This window comes from Vespula pensylvanica, chromosome 2 (assembly GCF_014466175.1).
Source record: "Vespula pensylvanica isolate Volc-1 chromosome 2, ASM1446617v1, whole genome shotgun sequence".
In the NCBI taxonomy this organism is placed as follows: Eukaryota; Metazoa; Arthropoda; class Insecta; order Hymenoptera; family Vespidae; genus Vespula; species Vespula pensylvanica.
Window position 1 is genome coordinate 14846121 of NC_057686.1, and position 25970 is coordinate 14872090.

A 25970-nucleotide genomic window follows, 5' to 3' on the forward strand; every position below is an offset into this window, starting at 1 on the left:
TCTCTCTCTCTCTCTCTCTCTCTCTCTCTCTCTCTCTCTCTCTCTCACTCTTACAACCCCGGGCTATGGAACTGGCAAATTCACTAACATCTTGCCCAAGTTCGTTACCCCTACCTCTCAGAACGTATATTTCGATTTACTCAGATGCTTCTACTATTTCGTAATATCGGCTTCATCGATGAAAAACAGAATCCAGTTTCGAACTCATCTACATAACGATCTAAGAGCAATTAGATACTCACTTCGCACCGCAATATTGAGAAATTCGCGTTATTACTCATGCCAATATGAAATGGGGAAAGGTAAACAAAAAATGTAATATTAATGACGGAGTCTAAGTTATGATCGCAAAAGAAATACATAAATTTCGATGTGTACATAAAACCGTATTTGATGTCAAAGAACATACGATCGTGGTATGTACATATTAATACAAATATAAAATATATCAAACGTTACTTTTTTAAGTTATACTACGGACTTTTTTAGTCTTTCCAAAAAGAGAAAAAACAAAAATAAAATAAAAAAACAAAAAAACAAAAAAAAATGCTACTTATTCGGGCACATTACTTTTACTCTCAAAGTTCCCAGCTCTTTTTCTTCATCAAGCTCTTTTACTGAAAAGAAAGAGAGATCAATATTTGTAACCATTCCGCAACAAAGCTACAAACTCCATTACTAACTCATTAATCTTTTGCAAACTTCACAACTGACTTTAATGGATGCCGGAGAATATGAGTCGAGCTTTGGAAACAAAAAAAAACAAGGGAAAAAGAAAAAAGAAAAGGAAAATACAAAAGGAGGAGGAAAGAGAAAATTCGTTTAGAATAGCCGTACGTTTTACTCTTTTTTCACGAGTCGAAGGGTGTTGGGGAGTTTATACCTTGCGATGACGAAAATTAATTACATGATATCGAAAAAAAAAAAAAAAACGAAGAAAAAAAGAACCGAATTTCACTGTTCGTACATTAGTTACAACATCGATTCTTTTCAAAAGAGTAGAAGATTTAGAACAGAAGAATAAGCTAAGATAGATGTAAAAAGAATTAAATTCTCATAATTTTGAAGATGAAAATTAAACGTACATAGAGATCATACGTACGTAAGAAAACATGTAACGAATCTAAACCGTTCTTTGATAAAATATCCATCTATCGAATAATAGATCAGCTATCGTAAACTCAGTATGGAGGAGTGAGAAAGAGCAGAGCCTCTCGTAGATCCGATCTGTTTCCTGAAAGCACAGGTGTTTGATACTTCAGCAGGACGACGATAGGTAGACAGGAAATGTAAGACTGTGAACACAAGCAAACGGTGGTGTGACATTGATCGGTATGCGGCTCTTCAGGACACTCCATCTCTCTCCTACCTTTAACGGAAACGGGAGGAATTGAGGGAGTGAGTAGAAGAGAGAGAGAGAGGGGGGGGAGAGGAGAAGGAACGCTTACCAAAAGGATCGAGGCAGCAAAGCCAGTCGAAGGTGATCCAGGGGATAGATCGAAGCTATTCGCGTTAGAAAAGGAGAAGATCCTCTTCGTCCTGTCTCTGATCGCCGCAAACCTCCCTTTCCTCTCAACCCCTCCACTTTCTCTCTCTCTCACTCTCTCTCTCTCTCTGGTTCTTTCTCTTTCCTCTCCTCTTCATGCTTCGCCAAGCCACGAAGCTTCTTCGCTTCTCTGCTCTCTCTCTCTCTCTCTCTCTCTCTCTCTCTCTCTCTCTCTCTCTCTCAACGTTTTTTTAGCTTTTTTTTCTTTCTTTTCAGTCCATGCATTCGATGGTCTGGCCACCGACGAAATCTAGAAGCCATCTATCTGCATCACCGTCCAGCGGAAGAATTACAAGAGAGCTAGCTATTCCGAATAGACGATTCTTTAGAAAATCTTTAACTCGGTACGACGTCTACCTTCTTTCTTTTTTTTTTCTTTTTTCTTTTTTCTCTTTTTTCTCTCTACAAGACTGATTATTTTGTAAATATGTTCATGTAGAAGAGTGCATATTTAATGACGTTTTATAACTCACAAATATATCGGTATAGTAGGAAGAGTATATAAGGAGAGAAGGTATTGTACATTATATGTATTTTCTAATGAAATCTTATATTATTATAAGAACGAACGGGGTTATTTTTTACGGAAAATTATTTTCTAAGATAATAAGGAGAGAATGTTAACGATGTTTCAACGTTTCAACGTTCCCGACAAAATTATTTTAAATTCGTTAGAGAAACATTGTAATAAGACAAACGAATTATTAATAAAACAAAATGTTGTTTTATATATAAATTATTAAAAGACAGAAAATAGCAGATTGTATTGCAATATAGAAAATTCTTATGACAAAGTCGTCCATAAGACGATGGAAGTTATAAGATGTAAGAAGAGGCAATGTTTTTCGTGGAAAAATACTTTTGCATGTACCTTGTTCAGAAAGCTCATAAGTATGTGTCTTTGAAATAAAATATGAAAGAGTCGTCGAGCCGAAAAAGGAGAAAAGAACAACCGCAACTCAGATTCTTCAGCTGCTTCTTCAAGAAATTCGCTAAAACGAAGAGACGAAAGTTTGTGTCAGTCTCGACGTTGGTACGTCGGAGCGTAAGATTCTCTTCTAGAAAACCAGTATTGCTTTCAAAGAAACTATGTTTCGAATAACCATCGTAATTTATTTCTCCTACGTACACGTATCCGTGTGTATATGTAGGTGTATCTATATAAAATTAATATCGAACGTCGATACGATGATGTCAAAGAAAAATGCATACAGTAAATCAAAGAAATGTTCGGACATTTTTTTCAAATTGAATTACTTCAAGATCAAATAAAGAATTCTGATATTTTCGCTACGGTATTGAAACATTAATATAATGTAGATTTTATACGAGAGATTTATTTGAAAAAAATATTATGTAATTAATCTCGTTAACGTGGTAATTTGATAATACTCTAAATTGGTGATATGAACAATTTTTGTTCCGATAGAAATAAAAATTATGAAAAGTAATGTAAATTTTTGTAATGTTATTTTTTGTAACTTTCTTCGAATAAACATAATGTGGATTTTGTACATACATCCGAATATTTCTGTGATATATATATATATATATATATATATATATATATATATTTCTATAGTTTATACCGCATTTTGCAAGAGAAAGAGCTTTTCTTCCTACCGTATCAAGAAATAATTGACTGCGTTAACTGATTGCTACTGCGGAGTAGCTGAAGCTGCTAATTGGTATCATTATTTATGTGAAAATAACCCCTGAACTGTCACGCTTTGAATGACGACAAGGGGGATGATAACGAACGCATCAATTATGTAGGTGGGCGTTTAGGCATATACTTGGGCGTGCTAATGCTGCTGTTCGGCCGCTGGTTAATTGAAATTGATCGCCATGAAAATGTCTCGAGTCGTTTTTGCAAAAAAAAGTCAGTCCTATCCTGTAATTATTTTTTTTTTCTTCATTCTTCAATCAATGCCGACTTAATGGCACAACGTGTCTTTTAAAAAATGTTCTCATTAAACGTTAATATTTACCTTAATATTTTAATAAACTGAATATAACTATGTACGAGAAAGTACTGTTAAAAAAAATTAGTTGGAATCGTAAACTTACAAGATATATAATTAGTCATTTGTACAATCACAACACGATATTCGGTATGACTTGGAGAGTGGATTAAGGTTTGACAAATCAAATTTACAAGTAGGATATTGGGTTTCTTTTGAAAATGTAACTTGGCACTAACGAGATGCATGTCTCTAATGATACATCAATTTACTCGTTCTGTTACCAAGAATTTTCATCTCTCAAGCTGATTACTCAAGCAAGTTAATCAAGGATAGCGAGACTCAAGAGACTTGGGACTAAGTATATGTTGACTTATTACTGAGCGAATTATAAACGGAAACGTTTACCAGGCAAAACTCTCGATCATTGATAATTAAAGATCTATGCACCTATGTTTCCCTTCTAAATATCATTTTTAATCTATAATTCACTTTAACAATCAATACTTTGCCAATTCTACGTTTCTTTTTTATCATTCATATACCGTATCGTTCTATAGAAATCGTTTAATGGATAATCGACGATACTTAAAAAAAAAAAAAAAAAAGAAAAAACCAGGAATGAGAGACATGAGAAAGAGAGATAGATAGACGATAAGAGAGAAGGAAGGGAAAGAGAGAACACAATAATGATCATTCCACAAATTCTACACATACCGTGGAGATTGAAACGGTAACCATACTCTCAACTCTGATTCTGTACACTTTGAATTTATTATTGCATACACAATTGTTTTGCTACATGAAACATACCGTTGCTATAATTGTTCGAATGCATTGAATTCTTTCTACCTTTTGATTATGCTTTATAGTTTAACGATTGCAAATATGTATTCTACATATTAGGAAAACGATAAATTGATTTAATCTTGCAAAATAAAGAAGTTAATTATCGAGAAAAAATTGATCTTTAAAAAATTCAAGGTATGCTAATTTTACAATCAGATGAATTTCATTTATTGAACTTGACAGCCTTTAATATTAATTCGGTTTGCTTTTGATTTATAAAGTGATGTATCGAAGTCTAGATCGTAAATATTCTCTCGAGATTTCGACCTCGAACTTCGGTAATCTTGAAATATACGACGTAACAAATCGATTGGTCATGAGTATTTTTGGCGACTTGCCTAAATTTAGCGAAGTGAAAAAGTTACCTTTCGTTAAAAAAATCAAAGGATGTGAAATGATTAGAAGACTACAAAAAGTTAACGGGAAGATCAATATATCGAATTTAATTTATTACGATCGAACTCGTTTAATTTCTTTCCTAATTTTTTATATTCGATAAAATCTATTTACCTATATATGTGTAAATAATAAATTTACCTATATATGCGATTAAAATCTATATACCTATATATGTGTACAAGTATTTAAAAATTTGATGTATTTATAACAACGTTTATAAAAAATTTATGATATAAAAAAATCTTTTCTAAAAAAGAAAAAAGAAAAGAAAAAGTTCTAATATCGTTTTCAGATTAAAAATAATACTTAAAAAATATCATTATAATACTTATCATTAAAGATCATTAAATTTTACATTAAAAATTTAACTTTGATAGTTTTACTAATGATTAAGAAATATGCATTAAATTAATGATCTCAGAGCAGACCTCAGAATATAATTAATGAATAAAAAAAATCATAAATAATAGTTAGAACGTAATGAATATATGAATCGGTATCTTTGTATCGAGATATAATATTGTAACGATTTTGTAAATATACATAAATAATGTTTTCGAATCGTATTCCTTTGTACGTTGGTTGTTCGAAAGATCTAAGAGATTTAAGTTATTAACGTAACGGACAATGAACCCCCATATAGTCTCAAGGGAACCGTGAAATATTCGTGGGTTTATCGTTTGAGAACGAAGCAAATATTAACGCAGCTTATTATTCCAAGCTAAAGAATTCACCCCTTATTTGCTACCCACTTTGTACTCCAGACCGTCGAAGAGTAAAAGTGAATGAGAATAAGATAAAAGCTAATGCAAGAAACAATGTGGTAAATTCCGCCAATCATGATCCTTTAACAAGTTAGACGCTGATGTATAGCGACTAATTAGCTACCCGTCATTGTCTCTAATAAAGTATAACTCTATCTTTTCTCATTAATTTAATGAATTTATAAGATCCAACGAGTTGTCCATTTTAACTTTTAAACGAAGTTCGTACGTTGATATCGATAAATGTGTTAGATAATTAACACCAAAGTTAGTTAAAAAAAATTATATTCGCACAATGAGAATTAAAGAATTGTTTGCTCGACGCGTGTACTATTCGGTACTGTAATTAACCACGTAATTACGCACGGAGAAGTTGACATTGCAAAATGATCGTAACTCCGGCTCCATGTTGACAAATGACCGTAGTTTATTAAGTACGTAGAGAATATAAAGTTGGTCGCTGAGAAAGGTACATATTATTGTTATTACGGAAATACATAAGGTAGTATTGGACTATGCGAATTAAGTTGCAAAGTCTCTTGTTTCGTCCACGTATGTAGATATATACGTATGTATGTACGCATGTATTTACGTATGTATATACATAGTATAGATGTATATAGGAGGTCTGTAGTACGTTCGATTTCACTCGTAGAACTAGCATATATTCTCCGAGAATCGCATGAAAATTCAGCTGCTTTGCAAACGCATTAGAGGTAATACCCGTAAATAGACATGAACGAACAAAAGCGGAAACTATTATTTCGATTAAAATGGAGAAATAGGAAGATTTATAGATAAACGTTTAATTCGAGTATCTAACATTCAGATTATTATTAATATACGATCTCTATTTTTTGTTTTTTCATTTATAACTTCCGATCGTATAAATGGATATATATATTGATAATTAGCCTATCGTATTAATCTTGAACAAGATTAAATCGTAAAATTCGACGTAACGAGGAAAACCGTTTAAAATTAATTAACTTCGTGACATGTTCTAATCGCCGTCTGTCAGCGTCGTTGCCTTTAATTAGACAGCGAGTCACGGTAAAGTTTCGCAAAGACATCGACGCAGCTTCTCCCCGTGGCTCGTAAAACAAACGTCGTATATGACAGAACGGAGGCTGGATCGGCTAAACGACAATTTAACGATAGGACGTACAAGTCGGTTAACCGTAATTGAGCTCCCTTGGTTTCAATAACTTCGCGCTACAAACAAGCCGTAAAGTTTAGAAGTATGGAATGTTGAAACAAAGCAAACTTTATGCGACTACCGAGAACCAAAAATCGCTAAATCGTCAGAATCGTAAAGAGAATTTTTAACGATCGCTGCTCCGTGTTATTTGAATTATTGCGACAATCCATTGTTGAGATGCAACTGTTATAAAGTTATATTAAAAATTATACGATCGAAAGAATACTAGCAAATGTGTGAAAGCTATACGTGTGTTTGATATAAAACATCTTGTTGTAATTAATTCGATAATTTCGATAATAACGAAATCATTAGGATATATAAACAGATTTTTGGAAAATAGTATAGAAAGGAAGTATCATACAATTACTAAATAACTGATAAAATATTTTCTCGATAAATCAATAGATACAAATCAAAGAAATAGACACGATCAAAGATATTACCAGAGTCTTTAACATTTTCCTTGGAAACTATGAGTTGCAGTTGACGAGAGATTCGAACTTTCGTCATCGCGAAACGGTCGAGTGAAGTTATCGATCCCTTTTAATTCGCTCGGCGAATGCGGAAAATGAAACGTCTGAAAGCGGAAGGACTTGGGCTAAATGAAATTTTCGTTGGCGCGCCACGCCGCATGACACGTCACTAGAGAGTGAAAGAGAAACAGAGAAAATGAGATAGAGGGAGAGAGAGAGGGAGAGAGAGAGAGAGAGAGAGAGAGAGGAATAGAGAGTCGACTTTTCGAAGAACTATACGAAGTCGCGGGTAAAAGGGAGAAGAGAGAAAATACTCGCACGATGCGCGCGAGTTTAATCGACGTCGCTCTACCGCGCGTATACATCTACACAAACCTACACACGCACACACTTGCAGTAGATTATTAATAAATCTTTCGCACCATTTAGAGCGGAGCGAAACAAGCGAGAAACAAAAAGACAATGACATCGAATAGAAGGCACAAAAGCATTCCCTTTTCCCTCTTCTCTACGGTAGTCTCGCGATCGTTGCCATCTCTACCCTCCGTGTCGGCTTCGTTACCGTCAGAATTTCGATATGGAATAGGTAGACGTCGGGGAGGAAAGAGTGAAAAAGATATCTGATAGAAATTAATCGGTCATTTCCCCAGAGAATTCTTCTATCGTTGAAAACAGTCGGAATTGGGAATTTAAATCCGTTGCCGATATTTACAGCGATACGAAGAGAGAAGTATATCGTTAAAAAATTAACAGGTTACTAAGGTAAGTGTTATGGATTTTTTTTTCTTTTTCGTATTATAGCGAAACGAGATGGAAAGTAGAAAAAGAAAATGTATAGGTACGTTATTGAGAAGAGAGGAGGAAAAAAGAAATAGTCATAGGAGGGAGTTTTCTTAGGATCCGACAACTCTTATCTTTTTATTTTGCCTGGACGATGTCAAAGGGAGCTAGCCCGTGAACGTTTTACTTTGGAGGGAAAAGAAAGTTAACGGATATCGTTTATTGCATCGCCGTACCTATGGCTCGTATGGAATAAGATTGTGCCGTAATATTTTCTACCACGAACTTATGTCCCTTATATAACATCGATTTTTCACTTTCTTTGTGGAGTGATCATTTCACAATAATGAAAAATCTTTACTCTTAACTTATTACTCTCTCTCTCTCTCTCTCTTTTTCTCTGTCATAGTTTATGGTTGTTTATGCGTAAGCGAGATCTTTGAAGAGAAGAAATTCTACGGTTGAAAGTCATTATCGGACGAGCACATCATTAAACTTTAAAGTCAGTAGACACTTTTTGCCCCTACACAACGAACGATAAATACCCGTAGGAATTATGAATTACGAGATTCTGACTTGCTTTTCGAACTTTCTTAAAGAAGCGTTAACGCGAGTCGACGGACCTTCATCCAAGACTTCATAACTTCCTCGTGTTTCTCATTTTAAGCTATCCTCCTTCGGAAACTTGGTCTTTACGATGTTTCCGAACAGAGAATCGGATTAAAGTAGAAAAAAAGGAAAGAAAGAAAGAGAAAGAAAAGGAAAAAAGGAAAAAAGAAAGTAGGAAGAAAGAAAGAAAGAAAGAAAGAAAGAAAGAAAGAAAGAAAGAAGGAAGGAAAGAAAGAAGAAAAACGTTTCAACAGCCTCGTGATTTCTATCGGCAACTATCCAAGGTTCAGTTTGGTATACAAAAGGTTGGATGGTTGGATAAACCGATCGAATCATATTAGGCTTTTGACAGACAAAATTAATTTATCCTTTTTATCGAATCTTATAAAGTACCTTTTGAATTCTTTCAAGCAGTCATTTCGTGGTTGAAATTGCGTGACAGTCGCAATTACTTTTGTAATTTCTTTTACAATACGATTTCTTCGATCTTTTCTATGATCCAATAATTGAATCGAATCTTTTTTCCTTCATATATATAAATATATATGTGTGTATATCTTTTGCTCGTTTTTCGTTAGACACAGAACTATTCCCACTTTGGTTCGGTGGCTCACAGAGAATTTCTTTCAATCGAATCATTACTATTTCAAAGGAAATCTTCTCTCCCATTTTTCTTTTTTTTTTTTTTTTTACTTTTCTCCTTACGACTTATGCTTATTGAAAATATCTCTCGAAAGTATACGAAACTCTATTTCAATGTTCTTTCTCTTTTTCTCTGTCCATTCTTTATGTCTCTCTCTCTCTCTCTCTCTCTCTTTCTCTCTCTTCCGTCGAAATAATTTAAACGAAAGAAAAAAAGAAAGAAAAATAAAAAAAAAAATAAAAAGAATCACCCCTCTCGAACGATAAAAACAAAACGTAAGACGCCGGCATTAAATAACTTAATCTGCGTGCTCCCACGTATTCGATAAATCTACGAGAATATTCCTTTATCATGTCGACTCACGCTGTTTGTCGCAAACACCTATACGGAAGCTGGACAACATCAAAGGTAGGAGAGATAATTGGTTCAGGCGATACAAGGAGGTTATACGTAGGGTGTTGCGAAGCTGACTGGAAGCAGGGAAAGAGGGAGAGGAGGAAGGGAGAGACGAAGATTGCCAGGATTACGCAGGTGCTTGCAACAAACGCAATCACGATGGAGAAATTTCAGAGAGCTGGCTATGTCGACGTGTCCATACATACGTAAGAACGAACTAGTATGCGAATATGCATTGGCCAAGTATGTGCCTGCATGCGTGTAAGTGCATGCTTGCGCTTATAGAGGGCATACATAGATTCCGATGCTTCCAAGATCCACCTTGAAGTTAAATAAGCGCCGAAGTAATTACAGCGAATGAACGATGATGTCGGAATCAGTAATTCAATTTCTTCGATCGATCGAGTGCCGCTTTTAAACTTAATTGGATGAAGCCGTTTCAAACAGGCATGCGATCTGAAGAATGTCAGAAGCTCAGGATGCGAGAAGCATCGAAAGATCTGGCTAAGGTCCGACGAGTTTCCCTTAAGGTTTATTAACAACGTAATTATAACCCTCCATCGAAGAACCTCACTTTCTCTTCTACCTCCTCTTCTTTCTCTTCTTCTATTTCATTCTCCTCAACTTCCTCTCTTCTATAAGTACTTCTTCCCCTTCGTTCTTCCATCTTCCTTTCAAACACTCATCGTTCGGGAGAAACCAAGAGAGAATATTTCTGAAGCGTATTTATTTCAAGGAAAACAGATTTCTTTGTACTAACTTTCCAATTTTAACCAGTTTGCGTTTCTTAATCGGTTTCCTTATCAATGATTAATAACAGCTGAAGCTTCTACTTCAATGAGACTTGTTAAAGGAAAGAACGAACGAGCGAACGAACGAAGAAAGAAGGGACGAGTTTTCAATTGGACGGACCTCATTAACTTCCCAAAATTATGCTTCCCTTAGAACGTTCGTTAAAGCGTTAGAAATGGGAATTTGCAAAAGGATATTCAATTATAATATTATATGTATACATACATAGGTGTATATATATATATCTACACACGTACGCACACAAAGAGACGTGTCTTGCAAAAAGGTAACATTAATTTTTAATTCACCACGAAGTATTACTTCGTCGACATGCTCGTTCAAAAACGACGGTGGATGATAGGGAATGAAGAGAACTCTGATCAATTAAGTATATGTGCCGTTCATTATTCGACGAAGGGTACAAGAGAATCTTCGTTTAACGTTCACATTTATTCACCTATGATACACTTGCCGTGACGTTGAAAAAGGAAATTGATTCGTTTGAAATGAAATTACTACGTCGAATGTGATCGTTCCTTTCATCGTCATCGTTGTAGTCGTCATCGCCATAGATCGTGACTATACGGATGATCGAGAAAATAGAAAAGAGAAGGAAAACTACGGTCCACCCTTCCTGCGAGATTTCAGAAATATTATCAACGTTGGAGCAGGTCTCTCCGCGCCTGAGAACTCGATTATATCCCCGGGATTCGCGTTAGCAATGAGGGGTTAGATCGTCGGCAGTGAAAGTGCAGAGCTGTCGCGAAATAGGGTGGATTTACTTCGGGGTGAAAGAGAGACGCATAGAGGGGCAAGAAGTGAGCTTGTGTGCGTGCGTGTGTGTGTGTGTGTATGTAGAGATGAGCGAGGTAGAGAAGAGAGAAGGAGACAGCGTGTCTCGAGTAAAAGTATGAAATTATTATGCTCGGTATTTCTTCGACACAAAAAAGGACAAGCCCTCTTCTCTTCCAACTAAGACGGATTATCTAGCCAAATCTAACCCAAAATGACCCTTTCCCTTTTTTCTCTAGTCTCGGTTTTCTTCGTCCGTTTCATCTCGGTACGATCCTCGACTCCTCACAGACTCTCTAAGTCGCTCGTTCAATCTCGACGTCCTCGTCTCTGCTCATCCTTGCTATTTTCTTTTCGAGAGGGATCCAAAAAGAAAGGGAGGAAGAAAGGAAAAGAGCAAAAAAGAAAAGAGAGACCGCAATAACATTTTTTTTACAAGCTAACCCCCGGCTTCCTCTTTTCTTTTAATTTACATACAATTTCAGTGAAAGCAGTGGAGGAAATGACTCGTCGTTCCTCGAACGACTTCGTTAGGATCCGTTCTCTGTAATCGATGATCCCGATAAGCCATGACATTAAAGAAAAGAAACTCCAACTTAACCTTCACCGGTTTGCTTTCATCCGGAAAAGGGACCAGGGAAATTATGTTAATGGCGTCAGAGAAGACATATTCAGCTACTCGATAGATAGAACTTCGACCGGTACGGAAGCGTGATAAATTTTCTACTACCTCGAAAGCACATATACCTACGAAACACAAGTACTATGTACTTTCCGTAGATGGTACGAGAGAAATGCCGTGGGAGAAACAGTACGCGTTACTATTAATATAGTAGTTACTACCGGTAGCTGTCTCGCTTTGAAACTTTTATTACACCACTCTCTGTATCCTTTCATTTTAGCTTATACTCTCTCGTCGTTTTTTCCTAAAGTTCCTTTTAAACTTAAAACGTGTAGATGATGTCGTATTACGCGCGTACTATATGCCTATATGCAGGATATTTCATCTGTAACTGTAATAGTTACTTTCGATGATAGGATAAAACAAATTGTATAATCCGAGGAAACAAGATATTTTAATTATCAAAAAATTGTTATCATCTCTTTTGCAATATCCAGCTCATAGATATTCTTTTTTTTTTAAAGTAAATCAATCGATATATTTTGATACGGAAATTGCATAGTGCATACAACGTGAGATAAAAAAGAAAGAAAGAAGAAAGTAAACAAAGAAAAACTAGAAGCGGGATCTCTACTTATTGATAAGACATCATTGATTTTCTGTCACATCGGGCGTATCAATGATCGTCGACGTAACAAGCTGACTCTGAAGCTTTTAGGCTTTCAAAAAATCCCGTTCCTTTCTGCCTGTAAAACCGAATCGAAAAAGGGAAGAAACGTCGGTATCATTTCTACTCACTTTTGCACTCGTGCGATCAAACCTTTGTTGAGTTGAGTTGAAAATTTGTTTCACCAAAATTAAAAAAAAAAAAAAGACAGAAAGAAGAAAGAAAAAAGGAAGGAAAACGAACTAATATTTAAGGAAAACATTGCAAACATTGTTGAGGTAATTTTTTTCTTCCCACGAATAATGTAATTTCAATAACGTTGAACTTCGGAGATGTAGTACCTAAATGTTTTCTATGCTTAAAATAAACTATGTATTTCGAACAGTGAAAATATACGATGAAGAATTCAGGCTAGCAGATTTCTTACTTTATGGATCAGACCAAGTACTTTCCTGAAATTTATTCGACGCAGTAAAACCACCCCAGCCTTTCGATACAGCCTCGCCGCGTTATGGCAAGTATCCAGGATCGGAAAGTCGTTATTCCGCCTATAAATTAACATCGGCGGTCACTTACATGGGAGAGCAGCATTATAGCCCTCGGAAGAGTCAAATTCTTTGGCAAATATTGGCGAAGATACGGAGTTTAAAACGACGTGTACCTCTCGTAGATCGTTTCGTGCGTTAGGCGAGCACGAATCTCAAAATGAGAGAAATGTGTCTTGTCATACTCGAGAAATATTGTCTAACATGAAATTATATTTCGAACAATTAAGTATTATGTGATATATCATTTAATCCGCAATGAACAGACAAATTGAGATAAGGACTTTGGGAAATATTAAGAAAAGGGATTAAAATTAATTAACGAGAGTTAGCTTGAATACAAACGAAAAAGAGAGAGAAAAGGTAAGAGAGAGAGAGAGAGAGAGAGAGAGAGAGAGAGAGAGAGAGAGAGAGAGAGAGAGAGAGAGACAAATAGTGAAACAAAATCAGACAAACGGAAAAGAAAACGTGAAAGAAGGATTGAGGTTAAGAGCGAATAAAGATAGAAGAAAGGAAGAAATGAAGAAAAAAATAAAAATAAAAAAGATCTCGCTGTAGTTAAAACAAACTGACGTTTCAGCTCGAATGTAGGTCAGCGTTGGAGCGTTGGGTAAAGTATTATAAAGTCGAAGAAGAAGAAGAAAAAAAAAATAGGACAAAACATATTGCCGCTCATAAATACGATGCAATTTGGGTTAACAATAAGTATAGAAGCGCGACAAGCAATTCGAGAAAAGATCGATGATAGGATATTTGAGACTATGTCGAATTACGAAAGAAATAATTGGGAAAATAAATAAATATCCTCTTAATTAACGTTAGGTAATTGGAGGCCACAGTAATTTACTATCTTGATAAGACGAAAAAAAAAAGAAAAAGTAGAAGCAGCTGACGGAATAAAGAGGTTCTCTCGATTCGTGGCACGATTTCGATCCAATAGAGGTCGTCGGTTCCAATAGAGAGGAACGTATTCGCAAACGCTCGAGACGAAAAGTAATTTTTTTGAGGATCGAATGACGTTCCGGTAGTACGTCATTAACCGTGGAAATGTCGTTTGAGAGGAACGTTAACGTTGTCCGTGCTCGGAAAGGCATGCATTATCTCTCTGAAACGTAATTTCGTTTTCGGTATAGATCGCCGAGGACACGGCCACATCGTGTCACACTTGCACACCTATCTACCCTTACACTTTGCTTTTATTAAGAGACGCGCTGGATCGTGATAAAAAAGAAAAAAGGAAAAAAAAAGAGAAAAAGGAGAAAAAAAGAAAGAAGAGCTATTTCGTTCTCATATCAAGAGAAGTTGATCTTCCCTCTTCTTCCTCGTCTTTCTCTCTCTCTCTCTCTTTCTCTCTATTTTCATTTACTCCTTTTTTTTATTCCCATTTCTTTCCCCTTCGGCTAGTCTCGCCATACTCCAAATATGCATTTAAATTTATCTCACGTCGTTTCGTGAGAACCTAATTGTGTCGTCGAGAAGTCATTAAGGCTTGCTTGTCGCTGCTACTTCCTTTGACTCCGATACGATGTAATACTAACATTCTACTCTCGCGAGTTCATTCAAAGCGTAGAAGATACCTTGATACAATACGTTAGTTTCTCTACTTCGAGTCAGATATGTATGGTTTATATGTTATTGATCAAACGAATCGATCGTACGAAGTATCTTACGAAATTTTCTTTTTTTTCTCCTTCGTTCTTTTTTCCCCCAGATAATTTAATTGCTAAGTCTAAAGATTTTTTAAGCTTACATTTGAGCAAAACGTTTGGATAATTATTCAAGTTAGCCCTCCCTCAGAAGAAAATCCATTTTTCCTGGAAAACGACATCTCCCATGCAAATCCATTCCGTCTGAAGAGATGCATCAAATTCCCTTTATCTTTCGATCTAGATAATGCACAAACGATAAGAGCCGTTCGTTCGCATCCCCTTATCCGGTCCGATCATTCGAGATTCTCAAGGAGATCAAAAAAGGAAAGGAAAAAAGAAATAAAACAGAAAAAAAAGAAAAAGAAGATAGAAAGCAACATTTCCCAAGGAAAAATCTCGATATACATGTAACGTTTCCATGGACGATTTTGTAACAAGACAATGTAATCAAATTCCTTAGCGTATTTTATAGTTAACCAGCCGTTAGAAGGATCGATTTAATTTGCATGAATATAGCCGTGCAAAGCGTAGCTGCTAATGACTACTACGATAAAACAAGTTTCTTCTAGAGGCCATAAAAACGTTAATTGGTTATAGAGTCATCGAGTTTCACGGAGCCGAACTTTTACCTTTTTTCTTCTTTTTCTATCATCTCTATTTCATTGTAATCACGCGGTAAACATAATAAAAGGAGTCTACGGTTTTATTATCAAAGTAAAACATCTGGAAAAACTATTTTTGAAACGTTAGTATGCAAATAAGTATTAATACAGGAAAGACCAAATGAAATAAAGTCAACCAATTTAATGACAATTTGCAATATTAAATCTCGACTTTCCGATTTCATAAAGGATAAAATGTAGATCCATAGTCGTTGGAAAAGCAATATCGTAGAAGATCGGTATAACGTCATAAATGCATCTATATGTAAAATAATAAAAGAGAATATTTCGAAATGACGTAACCGAGAAAGAAAAATCCAATGAAAGAATTTTTTTATCCGCGAGGAGCTTTAAAAAGAAACCAAAAAGAAAAAAGATTGCAATGAGAACGGAACGATGGTTGGTCGGCTTAAATTTCGTTACGATCAAATAACCTCGGTGAAAACCGGAAAACCGTTATTAAACTTGAAGAAGGACTTCCGGCCGATGTAGTCGTGTACGTTCACACTTACACGTACTCGAGAAAGCTCCGATTATATTTCGAATGTAGCACAAATCGGATTAACTTGCATTTGTGTAAGGTCTTGAAGAACAAAGACCATCCCCCAAAGGCAAAGCTCCACTCTCTTTTCCTCCCTCTCCCTCTCTCCCTCTCGCTTTCTCTTTTGCGAGTTAAATGCAGCGAAACGCATCGTCCGATCCGACGTCTTTTGCACGTACGCGTGTGTGCGTGTACACACACGCGTGCACAGACAAACGAAAGAGATAAGGAAGCTTACGAGAGCTCCTTCTTTCTCATTAACAAAAAACTAGACACGAAAAGAGATATATTTTCATGAAATATTTCTATTAGCTCTTTATAATTTTTCTTTTTCTTTTTTCTCTCTTCTTTCCCCTCCTTCGAATAATTCACAAACGATTTCACATTACAATAATTCATTAAACGATATTATAAACCTCTTTCTATTAAATTAACTATTATTGAAATATACATTTACTAACCTGCGAGAATGAAATAATTTATAACGCTAGAGGGTAAATTTAGAACATCGTACTAAAGTCATTCGGTCGTTTGAAATTGGAATATTTCTCTAATCCGGGTTAAAGTAAAATCGTAGCGGTATTCTCTACTCGTGTTACCCTCATTGAAGTATGCCAAGTAAAATCATTTCGACGAATTCACTGGGTTCCCAACAAAACAAGGATTTTGGAAAATCCATCCTTGTGCCATGGAATTGTTTGAATGAGGGACGCGAGGGCTTTTGAAAATCCTCGAAATTCAGAAAATGATGGCAATTATAAGGGGGAAATAATACTTTAACGACGTTATAATCGCACGGAACAAGAAACAGAAGTGAAAAGGGTTAAAAGGTAACGTTAAAGAAAGAAGGAGAAAGTGAAAAGAGGAGATGAGAAACGTAGACAAGATCGAAGGAAATAGAAAGAGAGACAGGTGGAAAAGGAAGCGCTTATCAACGAGAGAGACAGAGAAAGGGAAGAATAGAGAAAGAGAAAGGAAGAGAGACAAGGATAGAGAATCGAGTAGCATACACGAAGAATCTAATAAGAGAAAGAAAGATCTTGAGAGAAAGATGAGCGAGACCTTTTGGAATGGAGACAGAATGAAATGGTTCCGAATGGGAAAATCGAAAGAGAGAAAGAGACAAAAGCAGATATACATAGAAGGAAGGAAAGAGAAGGGACGCTAAAACTAGGCGGACGAAGATAGAACGCACACAGAACAAAGTACAAAGAGGGAGAGAGACAGAAAGGGAAAGAGAGAGGGAAAGAGAAAGATAGATAGGGAAAGGGAGAAAAGCAAGGTTGAAACGCAGTCGGTAGAGATAGGAGAAAACGACGGCACGGATACAATATAAATGATCCCGTCTACGTTTCCGGCACCTCGTACCCAACCCCGTATCAACCCTGTACCAACCTCCATTTACATATCTGTATTATTCAAGCGCGACTGTTATTCAATTTCTACGCAAGTCGCAAATGCATTATTATTTTACCGAACCCGCGTGCATCCATGAACAGAGACGCAAAGCAGACGTGCAAGTTTACAAAAAAACAAAAAAGAAAAAGAAAAAGAAAAAAATGAAAGAGAGAGAGAGAGAGAGAGAGAAAGGAGACTGCTCGGGCAAGAAGCTTTTGCGTTTTCTCTTCTGTCGAAAAGGAAGAGAAATAAAAAGGGTTGTGAGAGAACGTGCACCGTTGAAAAGCTTCGCGCTTGACCTTGAGCTTTTTTCTTTCTCTTCCTCTTCTTCTTCTTCTTTCCTTTTAATCTTACGGGCACAGAAGACCGCGTTTTCATTATTATAATTCTTTTTTTCTCGAGCGCGCTTTGTTTATATATTTTTTAGAAAACATACTACGCTCGTAATAATAATCGTGATCGCTCGAGTCGAAGCAATATACAAATGCCTATGACGTTCGTATCGCAGTGACATTTGTAAGATAAAAGTTGACTCGTTTGAAATAATGCAACGTTTTCACTGATTTCAAATAAAAACAAATAATCGAAACAATCCGATTCAGTAATCAAAATGTGAAAGAATGACAAACCAACGAAAAATAAATATCGTAGGGACAAATATTTCCGACGAGAGCGTAATCGAATGAAAAATCAATAAACCTGAAAAAAGGAAAAAAAGGAAAAATTGAAACATTACGTACGTCGATCATAACATCAACCGATTCGAAATTTGCTATTTTTCAGTGCACAGATTCATTTTCATGAAATTTAAACTTCGATAAGTTAATAAACCGCTGACAAGGGAAAACCGTCAGGGAAAGTTATAGATACAGTGAGACCTGGGCAAGCACTCAAAGAGTCCTGCGTACCATTTGTATACCTTATAACGAGTTCTGATAGCACCAGTAAGAGTGTGTACTTGAACTCGCTGAATGTCTCTCTTTTAAATGGTCGACTCTCACTTCTCCAGTTTATTCGCTTGGAAAGAGAACGAAGGGCTCTCTCTTTTTCTTTGTATGCGTGTGTATGTGTGTGTGTGTGCGCGTGCGAATGCGCAAGAGACGAGAATTTTACGTGGAAATGAGAAACGAAGAGAAAGAGAGAGAGAGAAAGAAACAAGAAAGGAAGGGAAGAAGATTCGACGTGCGGCGAGACAGCGAAAGGGATAAACTGTGAAAAGGAAAGAAAACTAAGAGGGAGAAGAAGAGAGATAGTCGAAAGGTCCTTTGCACGTTAATGGTTACTCATCGTTACTGAAAGAGCCATCGTATCGTTGCTGAGACGCGAGGGAGGAAAAGAAGAGGTTGGAAAAGAGGAAGGCTAATGTTCGGCTTTTCTACTCGATACTTGAACAACGATAAATATCTTGTGAAGGGCTCTTTAAAAGTCATGCTTTTCTGCCTACTGCGAAGGAAATACCCTAAATTTTGTGATATCTTTAAAAGCAGGTACCTACAACCACTACCACGTCTTTATCGAGGCCTTAACTCTCTTCTTACATAATACGGAACTCTTTCTATAGGGGTGTCGAATTCTCTCCTATATTTTCGCTTGAAATTTTCTTATTTTTCTCTTTGAATAAAATAAAAGGAGAAACGAAAAAAGAAAAAAGATATATATATATATATATATATATGCGGGTGTGTGTGTATGTGTGTGAAAGAAGAAACCAATTTTGATCGCCAGAGAAAAAAAATAACTATCCAAATGAAATCGAGCGCACGAGCTCGATTTGATTTTCGTTCGAGTTCGAAACGAGCGACGATCGTCGAGGATATAATCAAAGGAGATAGAAACGGGGAAATAAACGGGGGGAGGGCAAGGAGAGTGAGGAGAAGTTCTGGAATCAGAAGGCTGCGATCGTGACAAAACGGTTAGGATTCGCGAGATCCTTCGAACGTCCATATTTTAGCGGCGAAGCTTCGTGGATATCGAAGGCGGAGGGTTGCTTGGTGCTTCGGTGGCAGAACGTCGAATTGGTTTGTCCTGGAATCGTAGGAAAGCCATAGCGAGTCGCAATTTGATGGAAGGAAAGCGAACGTGCCGGCGATTCCGGCTAAATTGGCGCGTCGGGTTCGGATAAACTTCCTGGCCGGTGCTCGAAGAAGAAGGACGAAGATGGAGATAGATAATAAAGGCAGAGAATGAGAGAAAGGGTAGATCAGAGAAAAGGAAAGGTATAAACGTAGAAAGCAAACATATGGTCGTGATCGTTCGAGCAAACGTTGGATGTAAATTCCACCATTGCTACGCTTCAAGGATCTGGAGACAGAACTGTTCGATCCGATCATTGTTCCTTCCATCGTCGCACCGTATAGAACAAACAAAACAGAAAACTTTCTGCGATGGAAGAAAAAAGATTGCTCGAACGAATATCAACGTAGTTGCTACTTGTTTTCTCACGAGTTTAAAAGGATACACTTAAGTGACGTAAAAGCATGGCAACGAAAGGTCGAGTTATAAACGTGAGTGGTGAACGTGATTGTTTCGTTATGGCGCTTGAAAAAGCAAGCGTAAAATCGTGACGGGAAATTCACGACAAAATGTATCCATTCCATTTTCTTAAACGATCAAACGTGGAAATCATTTTGAAATTTGCTTTTGCGTTCTTTCATAACTCTATTTTCGATGATTATCCGTTTTCGTTAATATCGATTTTACGCGACGTTTATTATCTCATACCTTTAGTCTTCTTTTTTTCTTTGTTTCTTTCTTTTTCTCGAAAGTACCATTCATTCTTATTTTTACATTATGACCATCGTCGACTGGTAAAATTAGTAGGAAAAGTTTTTCCTAGAGTTCACTCACAACAACGGTTTTCGCGGTAAGGGAAAACCAATTATAAAAGTTCCGTACGCGATTAGATATCTTTTCTCCGGAGACACTACGTTTCTTTTATCTCTCAAGAATGTAAAAATAGTAACGCCATATGTATACAAGTACGTTACTATATTATTTTTATTACGAGGTCGCGATATTTCATGAATAAAAGGAAAGAAGAAAAAAAAAGAAACAGAAACAAAGAAGACGACATTAGCCAAAGATTCTGTATCGTGAAATCAAAAGAAAGGACGATCGATATTACGAAATGTGTTCGGTCATACATACATATAAATTCGAATGTAAACAACGAGAGTCTGTAAGGGATACATAACATTTGACTTCATACGGTTCAGTGAGATCGTAGAGAACGGACGTATTTTAGTATTCAGACATAAATCATTTACATACGTAGAAATTTAAATAACCTATATACATATATAATATCAAGATTAAAATTCTCTGTCACTTTTATTCTCTATACGTATATATTTAACAAGGAATATGTACCATTTAACGACGTGTAATATTTAATTTCGATCTAAAAGTTATATAACTTGTCTCGTCTCATATATGGGAAGAAATAACAGCCAAGTGTCACTTACAAGAGTCGAAGAAAAGTACTTTCATGAAGTGAAAAACTTGCACGTTCGTTTCTAGGAACGCTTCGAAAACATTAGGAAGGTACGGAAGGACAAAGTAGAAGAAAAATCGACGGGTGGGTAAACAAATAAGCAAGGTTATTTGAAAGGGAGCACACCCTATTTTCATCTGCACACCATTCGAGGAAGTTCCACCGCATAGAATATCGTCGTTCGGCGCGTTCTGCGTACGAATGCGTACGTATATACATTCAGGAATCGGAAAGAAGGGGAGATGAAAAAAGGAGGAGGAGGATGAGGAGGAGAAAGAGGGAGAGACGACAAGGATGAACCGCAAGTTTCCGTCTAAAGTGTTAAGTTATGGAGCACGGTTTCAGAAATCCGTGGAAGAAGGAAAAGAGGGATGAGAAAAAGAAGGATGAAGTAGAGCCTTCAGACATATGAGGACGATCGCTCGTCGTTGAGTGAAAGAGTGAGAAAGAGAGAGAGAGAGAGAGAGAGGGGCAGAGAGAGAAAGAGAAAAAGAGGGATGCAAATTTTTCTTGGTTTGACTCCACAACTGGTTAGACTTCCAATTCGGTCTTCATTCGTCAAACCTTCGACCTTTCAAGTAAAAGAAGCTTAGAAGGCTTTTTTATTCTTCTCCATCGCTCCTTTTCTAATCTATATCTTTCTTCTCTTTCTCTTTCTTTTCTATGCTTCCGCTATTCCTCCTCATTCGTCACGTATTCGGACTAACAAGTTAGAATCGTAGCCGGAAGGTGAAAAGGGGAAAAGAGGGTAAAGAAAGAAAGAAAGAAAAAAATCGCAAGCAAACCGAAGCACATCTTCCTTCGCTCTTTTCCACTCCTCTCAGACACACCATTGCTGTTTCTGGCGCCTGCAGGAACGAACTCGATGAAACGGGTATATTTCGTATATATGTATGAGTTTCTCTGTATTCTCGGTGGACGTGAATAAATAAAGAGCTTTTCGAAGAACGAAAAAGGAACGAAAGTACTTCACTCGCGATAAGTTTGACTATCTAGAGTTTCGAGTTCGTAATAATACCTAGATAAAAAACGTCTGACGAATTATTCTTGATCTTTTCCATCGTATTATTTGTATCTGTAGGTTATACTACAAATCTTTATTTCAAACGAAGAAAAATATAAAAGCGATACGATTCGAGAAGAAGAAATTTTTTTAATTATTACCATACAATCCTTAATTGTCCAAAAAAGAAAGAAATTTTGATCGAGTAAATAGTTAAGTAAGAAAATTACATTCGAATGTGAAAATAGTTGTAACGATTTGCTACAATAAATACCATAATTAGGTACATTACGAATTTAACCACAAAACATTAGTAATTACTAATGAACAGCAAACGAACGTGTAATAGTGTACTTATAAATTAGTATAATTTAAATGATTAAATATTGATTTTATGTAGGATATTTATTATTGGAACAATTTATATAGTAAATACCTAACGAGAGAGTTGGATTCGTAGATATTTCAATGAGAGAGAAAGAACAAAAAAGAACAAAGAGAAAGAGTAGATGCAAAGAGACATGTCAAAATGAAAGGAGTAATGCGATGCAAAGGGGATGGAAGAGAACGTAAAGAGACTAGACGGAGGTAACATGTTCGCGATGTGTATCATGTGCGCTTCGTAATTAGACTCACAAAGCTTTCGGAGAGGTATGTAGGAGGTCACAAATATAGCACCGCAGACTGGTATGATGAAACGCAGCGTGTAAACCACAAACTGTACTAACGAATTTACCGATCCAGCCAGTGTAAGTCGACCAAATTACGAATCTACGCGTCGACAATGAAGGGAACGAGTTGCGAAAGATTAATGAAAAACATTTACTTCGTCCGCTAAAACCGTCTGAAGAATGGATGAGAAGTAAAAAAAAAAAAAAGAGAGAGAGAGAGAGAGAGAGAGAGAGAAGAAAAACAATGTTTCACCGTGATTAATTTCGTTTTCGTCTTTTCTTTGTCTTTCCTTTTGGTTTGTTTTTCTTTCCTTTTATAAATAATATTAAATACTAACTCTTATAAATATCTAAACGGTATCATCTCTCGTTGAAAGATACAAAATGAAACTAATTAACTGTAAGATTTTTGATAACGAATGTTACGATGAACTGCTTACATCATAAAGTAAAACTGTCTAGATGTCACCGGAGTTGTTTTAAATAAACTCCATGTTGCATGGACAGAACGGTAGCTGTCGGTGAGGCGAACTAGCCGTAAGATATAAAAGAGGGATTAACATTTAACGACTTCGCCGTTTCACTGGCACCTACACAGAGCAAACCGATCGTGCTAGCGATGTAGTCGTCGTTATGCGTCGAGCGATAGAAGAAAACAGAGAGAGAGCGAGAGAGAGAGAGAGAGAGAGAAAGAGAGAGAGAGAAAGCATCGTTAGCGTGAGCTATCCGAGGGAGAGAAAACGAAGAGAAAACGAAAGAGAGAACAAGAGGAGTACGAGTTATAATTCATAACATCGTAACCATTTTTTATCGTGACGACATTCGTGAGAAAGGGGAGACGGAAAGAAAGTAAACGCGATGCCGCAATCCATGTAAACGAGAAATTATGAGTGTGGTAAAAAGATAAACTACGGCTAATTGACGAACGTACTCAAAATCATCTACACATCTTTTATTTCTACGTTTGAATCAAGGAATAAAAAGAAAATTTAACGAAAATTTGTGAACAATTCTACTCTATTGAAAATAGAAGATTTGAAGTAAATATCAATTAATAATTATATATATTATATATATATATATTGATTGATGTATTTATATATTGATAATTATATGTATATATAATATATATGTATATATATATTTCTTATATTAATTATTATTAACGACAACCGATAACTAAATCACTAGCAAGCATGGAAATAGGATAGCTGTGATCGCAGCCTCGTTATTCTAACGATATTTCTTTTCGAAGTTACTAATATAATAGCCACGAAAATCACAAGGCAATCTCTTTTATACGATACATCGATTCATACGTTTACGTAGCAAAGTAAATCATTAATGCTTAACGAGCAACTCTTAAATTACGTTATGTTCTTCTCTGTTGTTCGAGGATCTATTTACTAAGACAAGAATCGGATCGTTTTACAAGCCGCTCTATCGTTAAAAGCAAACAAGAGATAGTAAATAATATAAAATAGTCACGATAGATAGAATATTTGCGAATAACATGAAAAATTACTGCGTGTTGTGGATCAAAATGTTCTCTGATCATAATAGATCGATATGTGTATACGCGCGTGTGTGTACCATATGACAAAGGCAATTTTAGAAAAGACGAAAATATTTAGAATGGGACAGGTCCATTGTACGACCATATATATATATAATAAAACGGAGATAAATGCCGAACGAGAAAGGACGTAGTTATTCGTACATAAATTAGAAGTGTGAAATAAATACCAGAGGCGCGTTTAATTAAATTTTGTCTCATGATATATGTCTCGGTTATTACACACTGTTACTGCGAGAACTCCCTCGAATAAAATCGACTATTTATATATTTTGCAGAATTTAAAGTTCTTCGCGAAAAATAAGTCGATTTTGATTTTAACTTGCAGCAAGGAAGATCTTCTTTGATCATACAATTCATTAAATAATAATTAAAATTAATTTACATAGCTTTTGTTCCGATCAAAGAGACGTCGAAACTTCAATGAAAAAAGCGAGCGAATGAAAATTCGTTTAGTATTTTTTCTGAAATCAGTTAAATTAGATCTAATTTAAAGTATTAATATAAAAATTACTTCTACCTTTCAGATCCTCGTACGATTAACGATAACTGAAACACCGACAGTGCTTTTTTCTCAAGAGACTACGTGTGCGGAGCACATAATTTTCACTATAAACCCAAGTTATAGCGATAATACCCTTGGTACGGAAAAAAAAGTATTAAATGAGGCGAAGGTAGACATTTTTGCTCTATCGTAAACGAAACGTCCAAAGAAATCGTCTTTACTCCACTAGTCTCATTTTCCCTTTCCCTCTTTCTCTTCTTCTTCCTTCTCTTCTTCTTTTAATTTAATCGCCGCAAATGTTCCTTATTCTCATTCTAATTTTCTTCTATTCTATATTTTAATTTTAATGTCAATTTGGCCAATCAGAATTTGTCAGAGTAATAAAAATCAATGTATTCGTGAGATATACATAACCGAATTTTCTTTATTTTCAATTTTTTTTTTTTTAACTTAAGACACCGATATGACCGAAGTGAAAACTACAAAGTAATTTTTTTTTTTATAACAATTACTAGAAGATAGAAAGATAAAGAAAGAGGAAGATAGAAGTTTCGTAGAACTCACAGTTTCTGAGGTAGCCGAGAAATCAAGGAATTAAAATGCTAATGTAATATATGAAAGCAACTCGAAGCTTTCAACCAGCTCGAATATGTTAATTTTGTAAAAACTACTCACCACCGAGATCTGCAAAGAAGATTTCGCGGAGTGCTAGAAATTCTTCCTCAGGCGGTATATCAGCCCTTCCAAAGGAGTCGTTCTCCGGCCAGACTTCTCTGTAATATAATTTCGCTACATTTACTCGGGCGTCTTCTTTTACGGATAGGACGATAAGTGCATGCATCTCGTCTGATTTTATATTAATAAATCTTTATATACATACTTTTTGATAACATTAGAAATAAAACTGAACGAATATCTAAAAACTCTCAATAGAAGGAATAATATTCATTGAGAAGCATAAAGAATATCATATCCTTTAATTTATCTTGCAAAATTATTCGATCTCATAGCCATACATTAATTTGTAACAAATGTCGCCATTTTCTAACCGTCGATATTCCGAATGCACCGCGTAGTTAAAATCGTGGCATACCAAGCATATTACCATTCACCGTTATATGCATAAATGCCGTTAATAACAAGCGGTTACCAAATAATTGACTTACTATATGCTCATTCGACGTTCGATTACACTTCATCGCACCTTTTGGTTAAACGGATATGTATAATTGTTTGAATTAGTTTATGATAACTTGCAATCAGTCGTGCATATATTCTACTCCGTTTGAAAGAATTTTAATACGCGTGCATTAATAATTATATATATATATATATATATATATATATATATATTAAAAAAAAAAAAAAATTAAATAGTATATTATTTAACCACGAAGTCGACGATAAATGCATAATTTATAAAGGTA

At 35.8% G+C, this 25970-nt stretch overlaps 1 protein-coding gene and 1 long non-coding RNA gene across 3 annotated transcripts in view; one reads left to right on the plus strand and one right to left on the minus strand.

Annotated features, from left to right (window-relative positions):
* LOC122627205 overlaps positions 1-2111 on the plus strand; it is a 4203-nt gene extending 2092 nt beyond the window's left edge. Inside the window, exon 2 of the long non-coding RNA XR_006326812.1 lies at positions 1763-2111. This is a non-coding gene — a long non-coding RNA (uncharacterized LOC122627205). The remainder of the gene's footprint in view (positions 1-1762) is intronic.
* The window catches only part of LOC122627202 (protein timeless homolog), a 179063-nt gene that overhangs the window by 137738 nt on the left and 15355 nt on the right, over positions 1-25970 (minus strand). For both annotated transcript variants that reach the window (XM_043808162.1, XM_043808163.1), the window contains exon 15: positions 25219-25316. In XM_043808162.1, coding sequence (XP_043664097.1) covers positions 25219-25316 — 98 coding nt within the window. The remainder of the gene's footprint in view (positions 1-25218; positions 25317-25970) is intronic.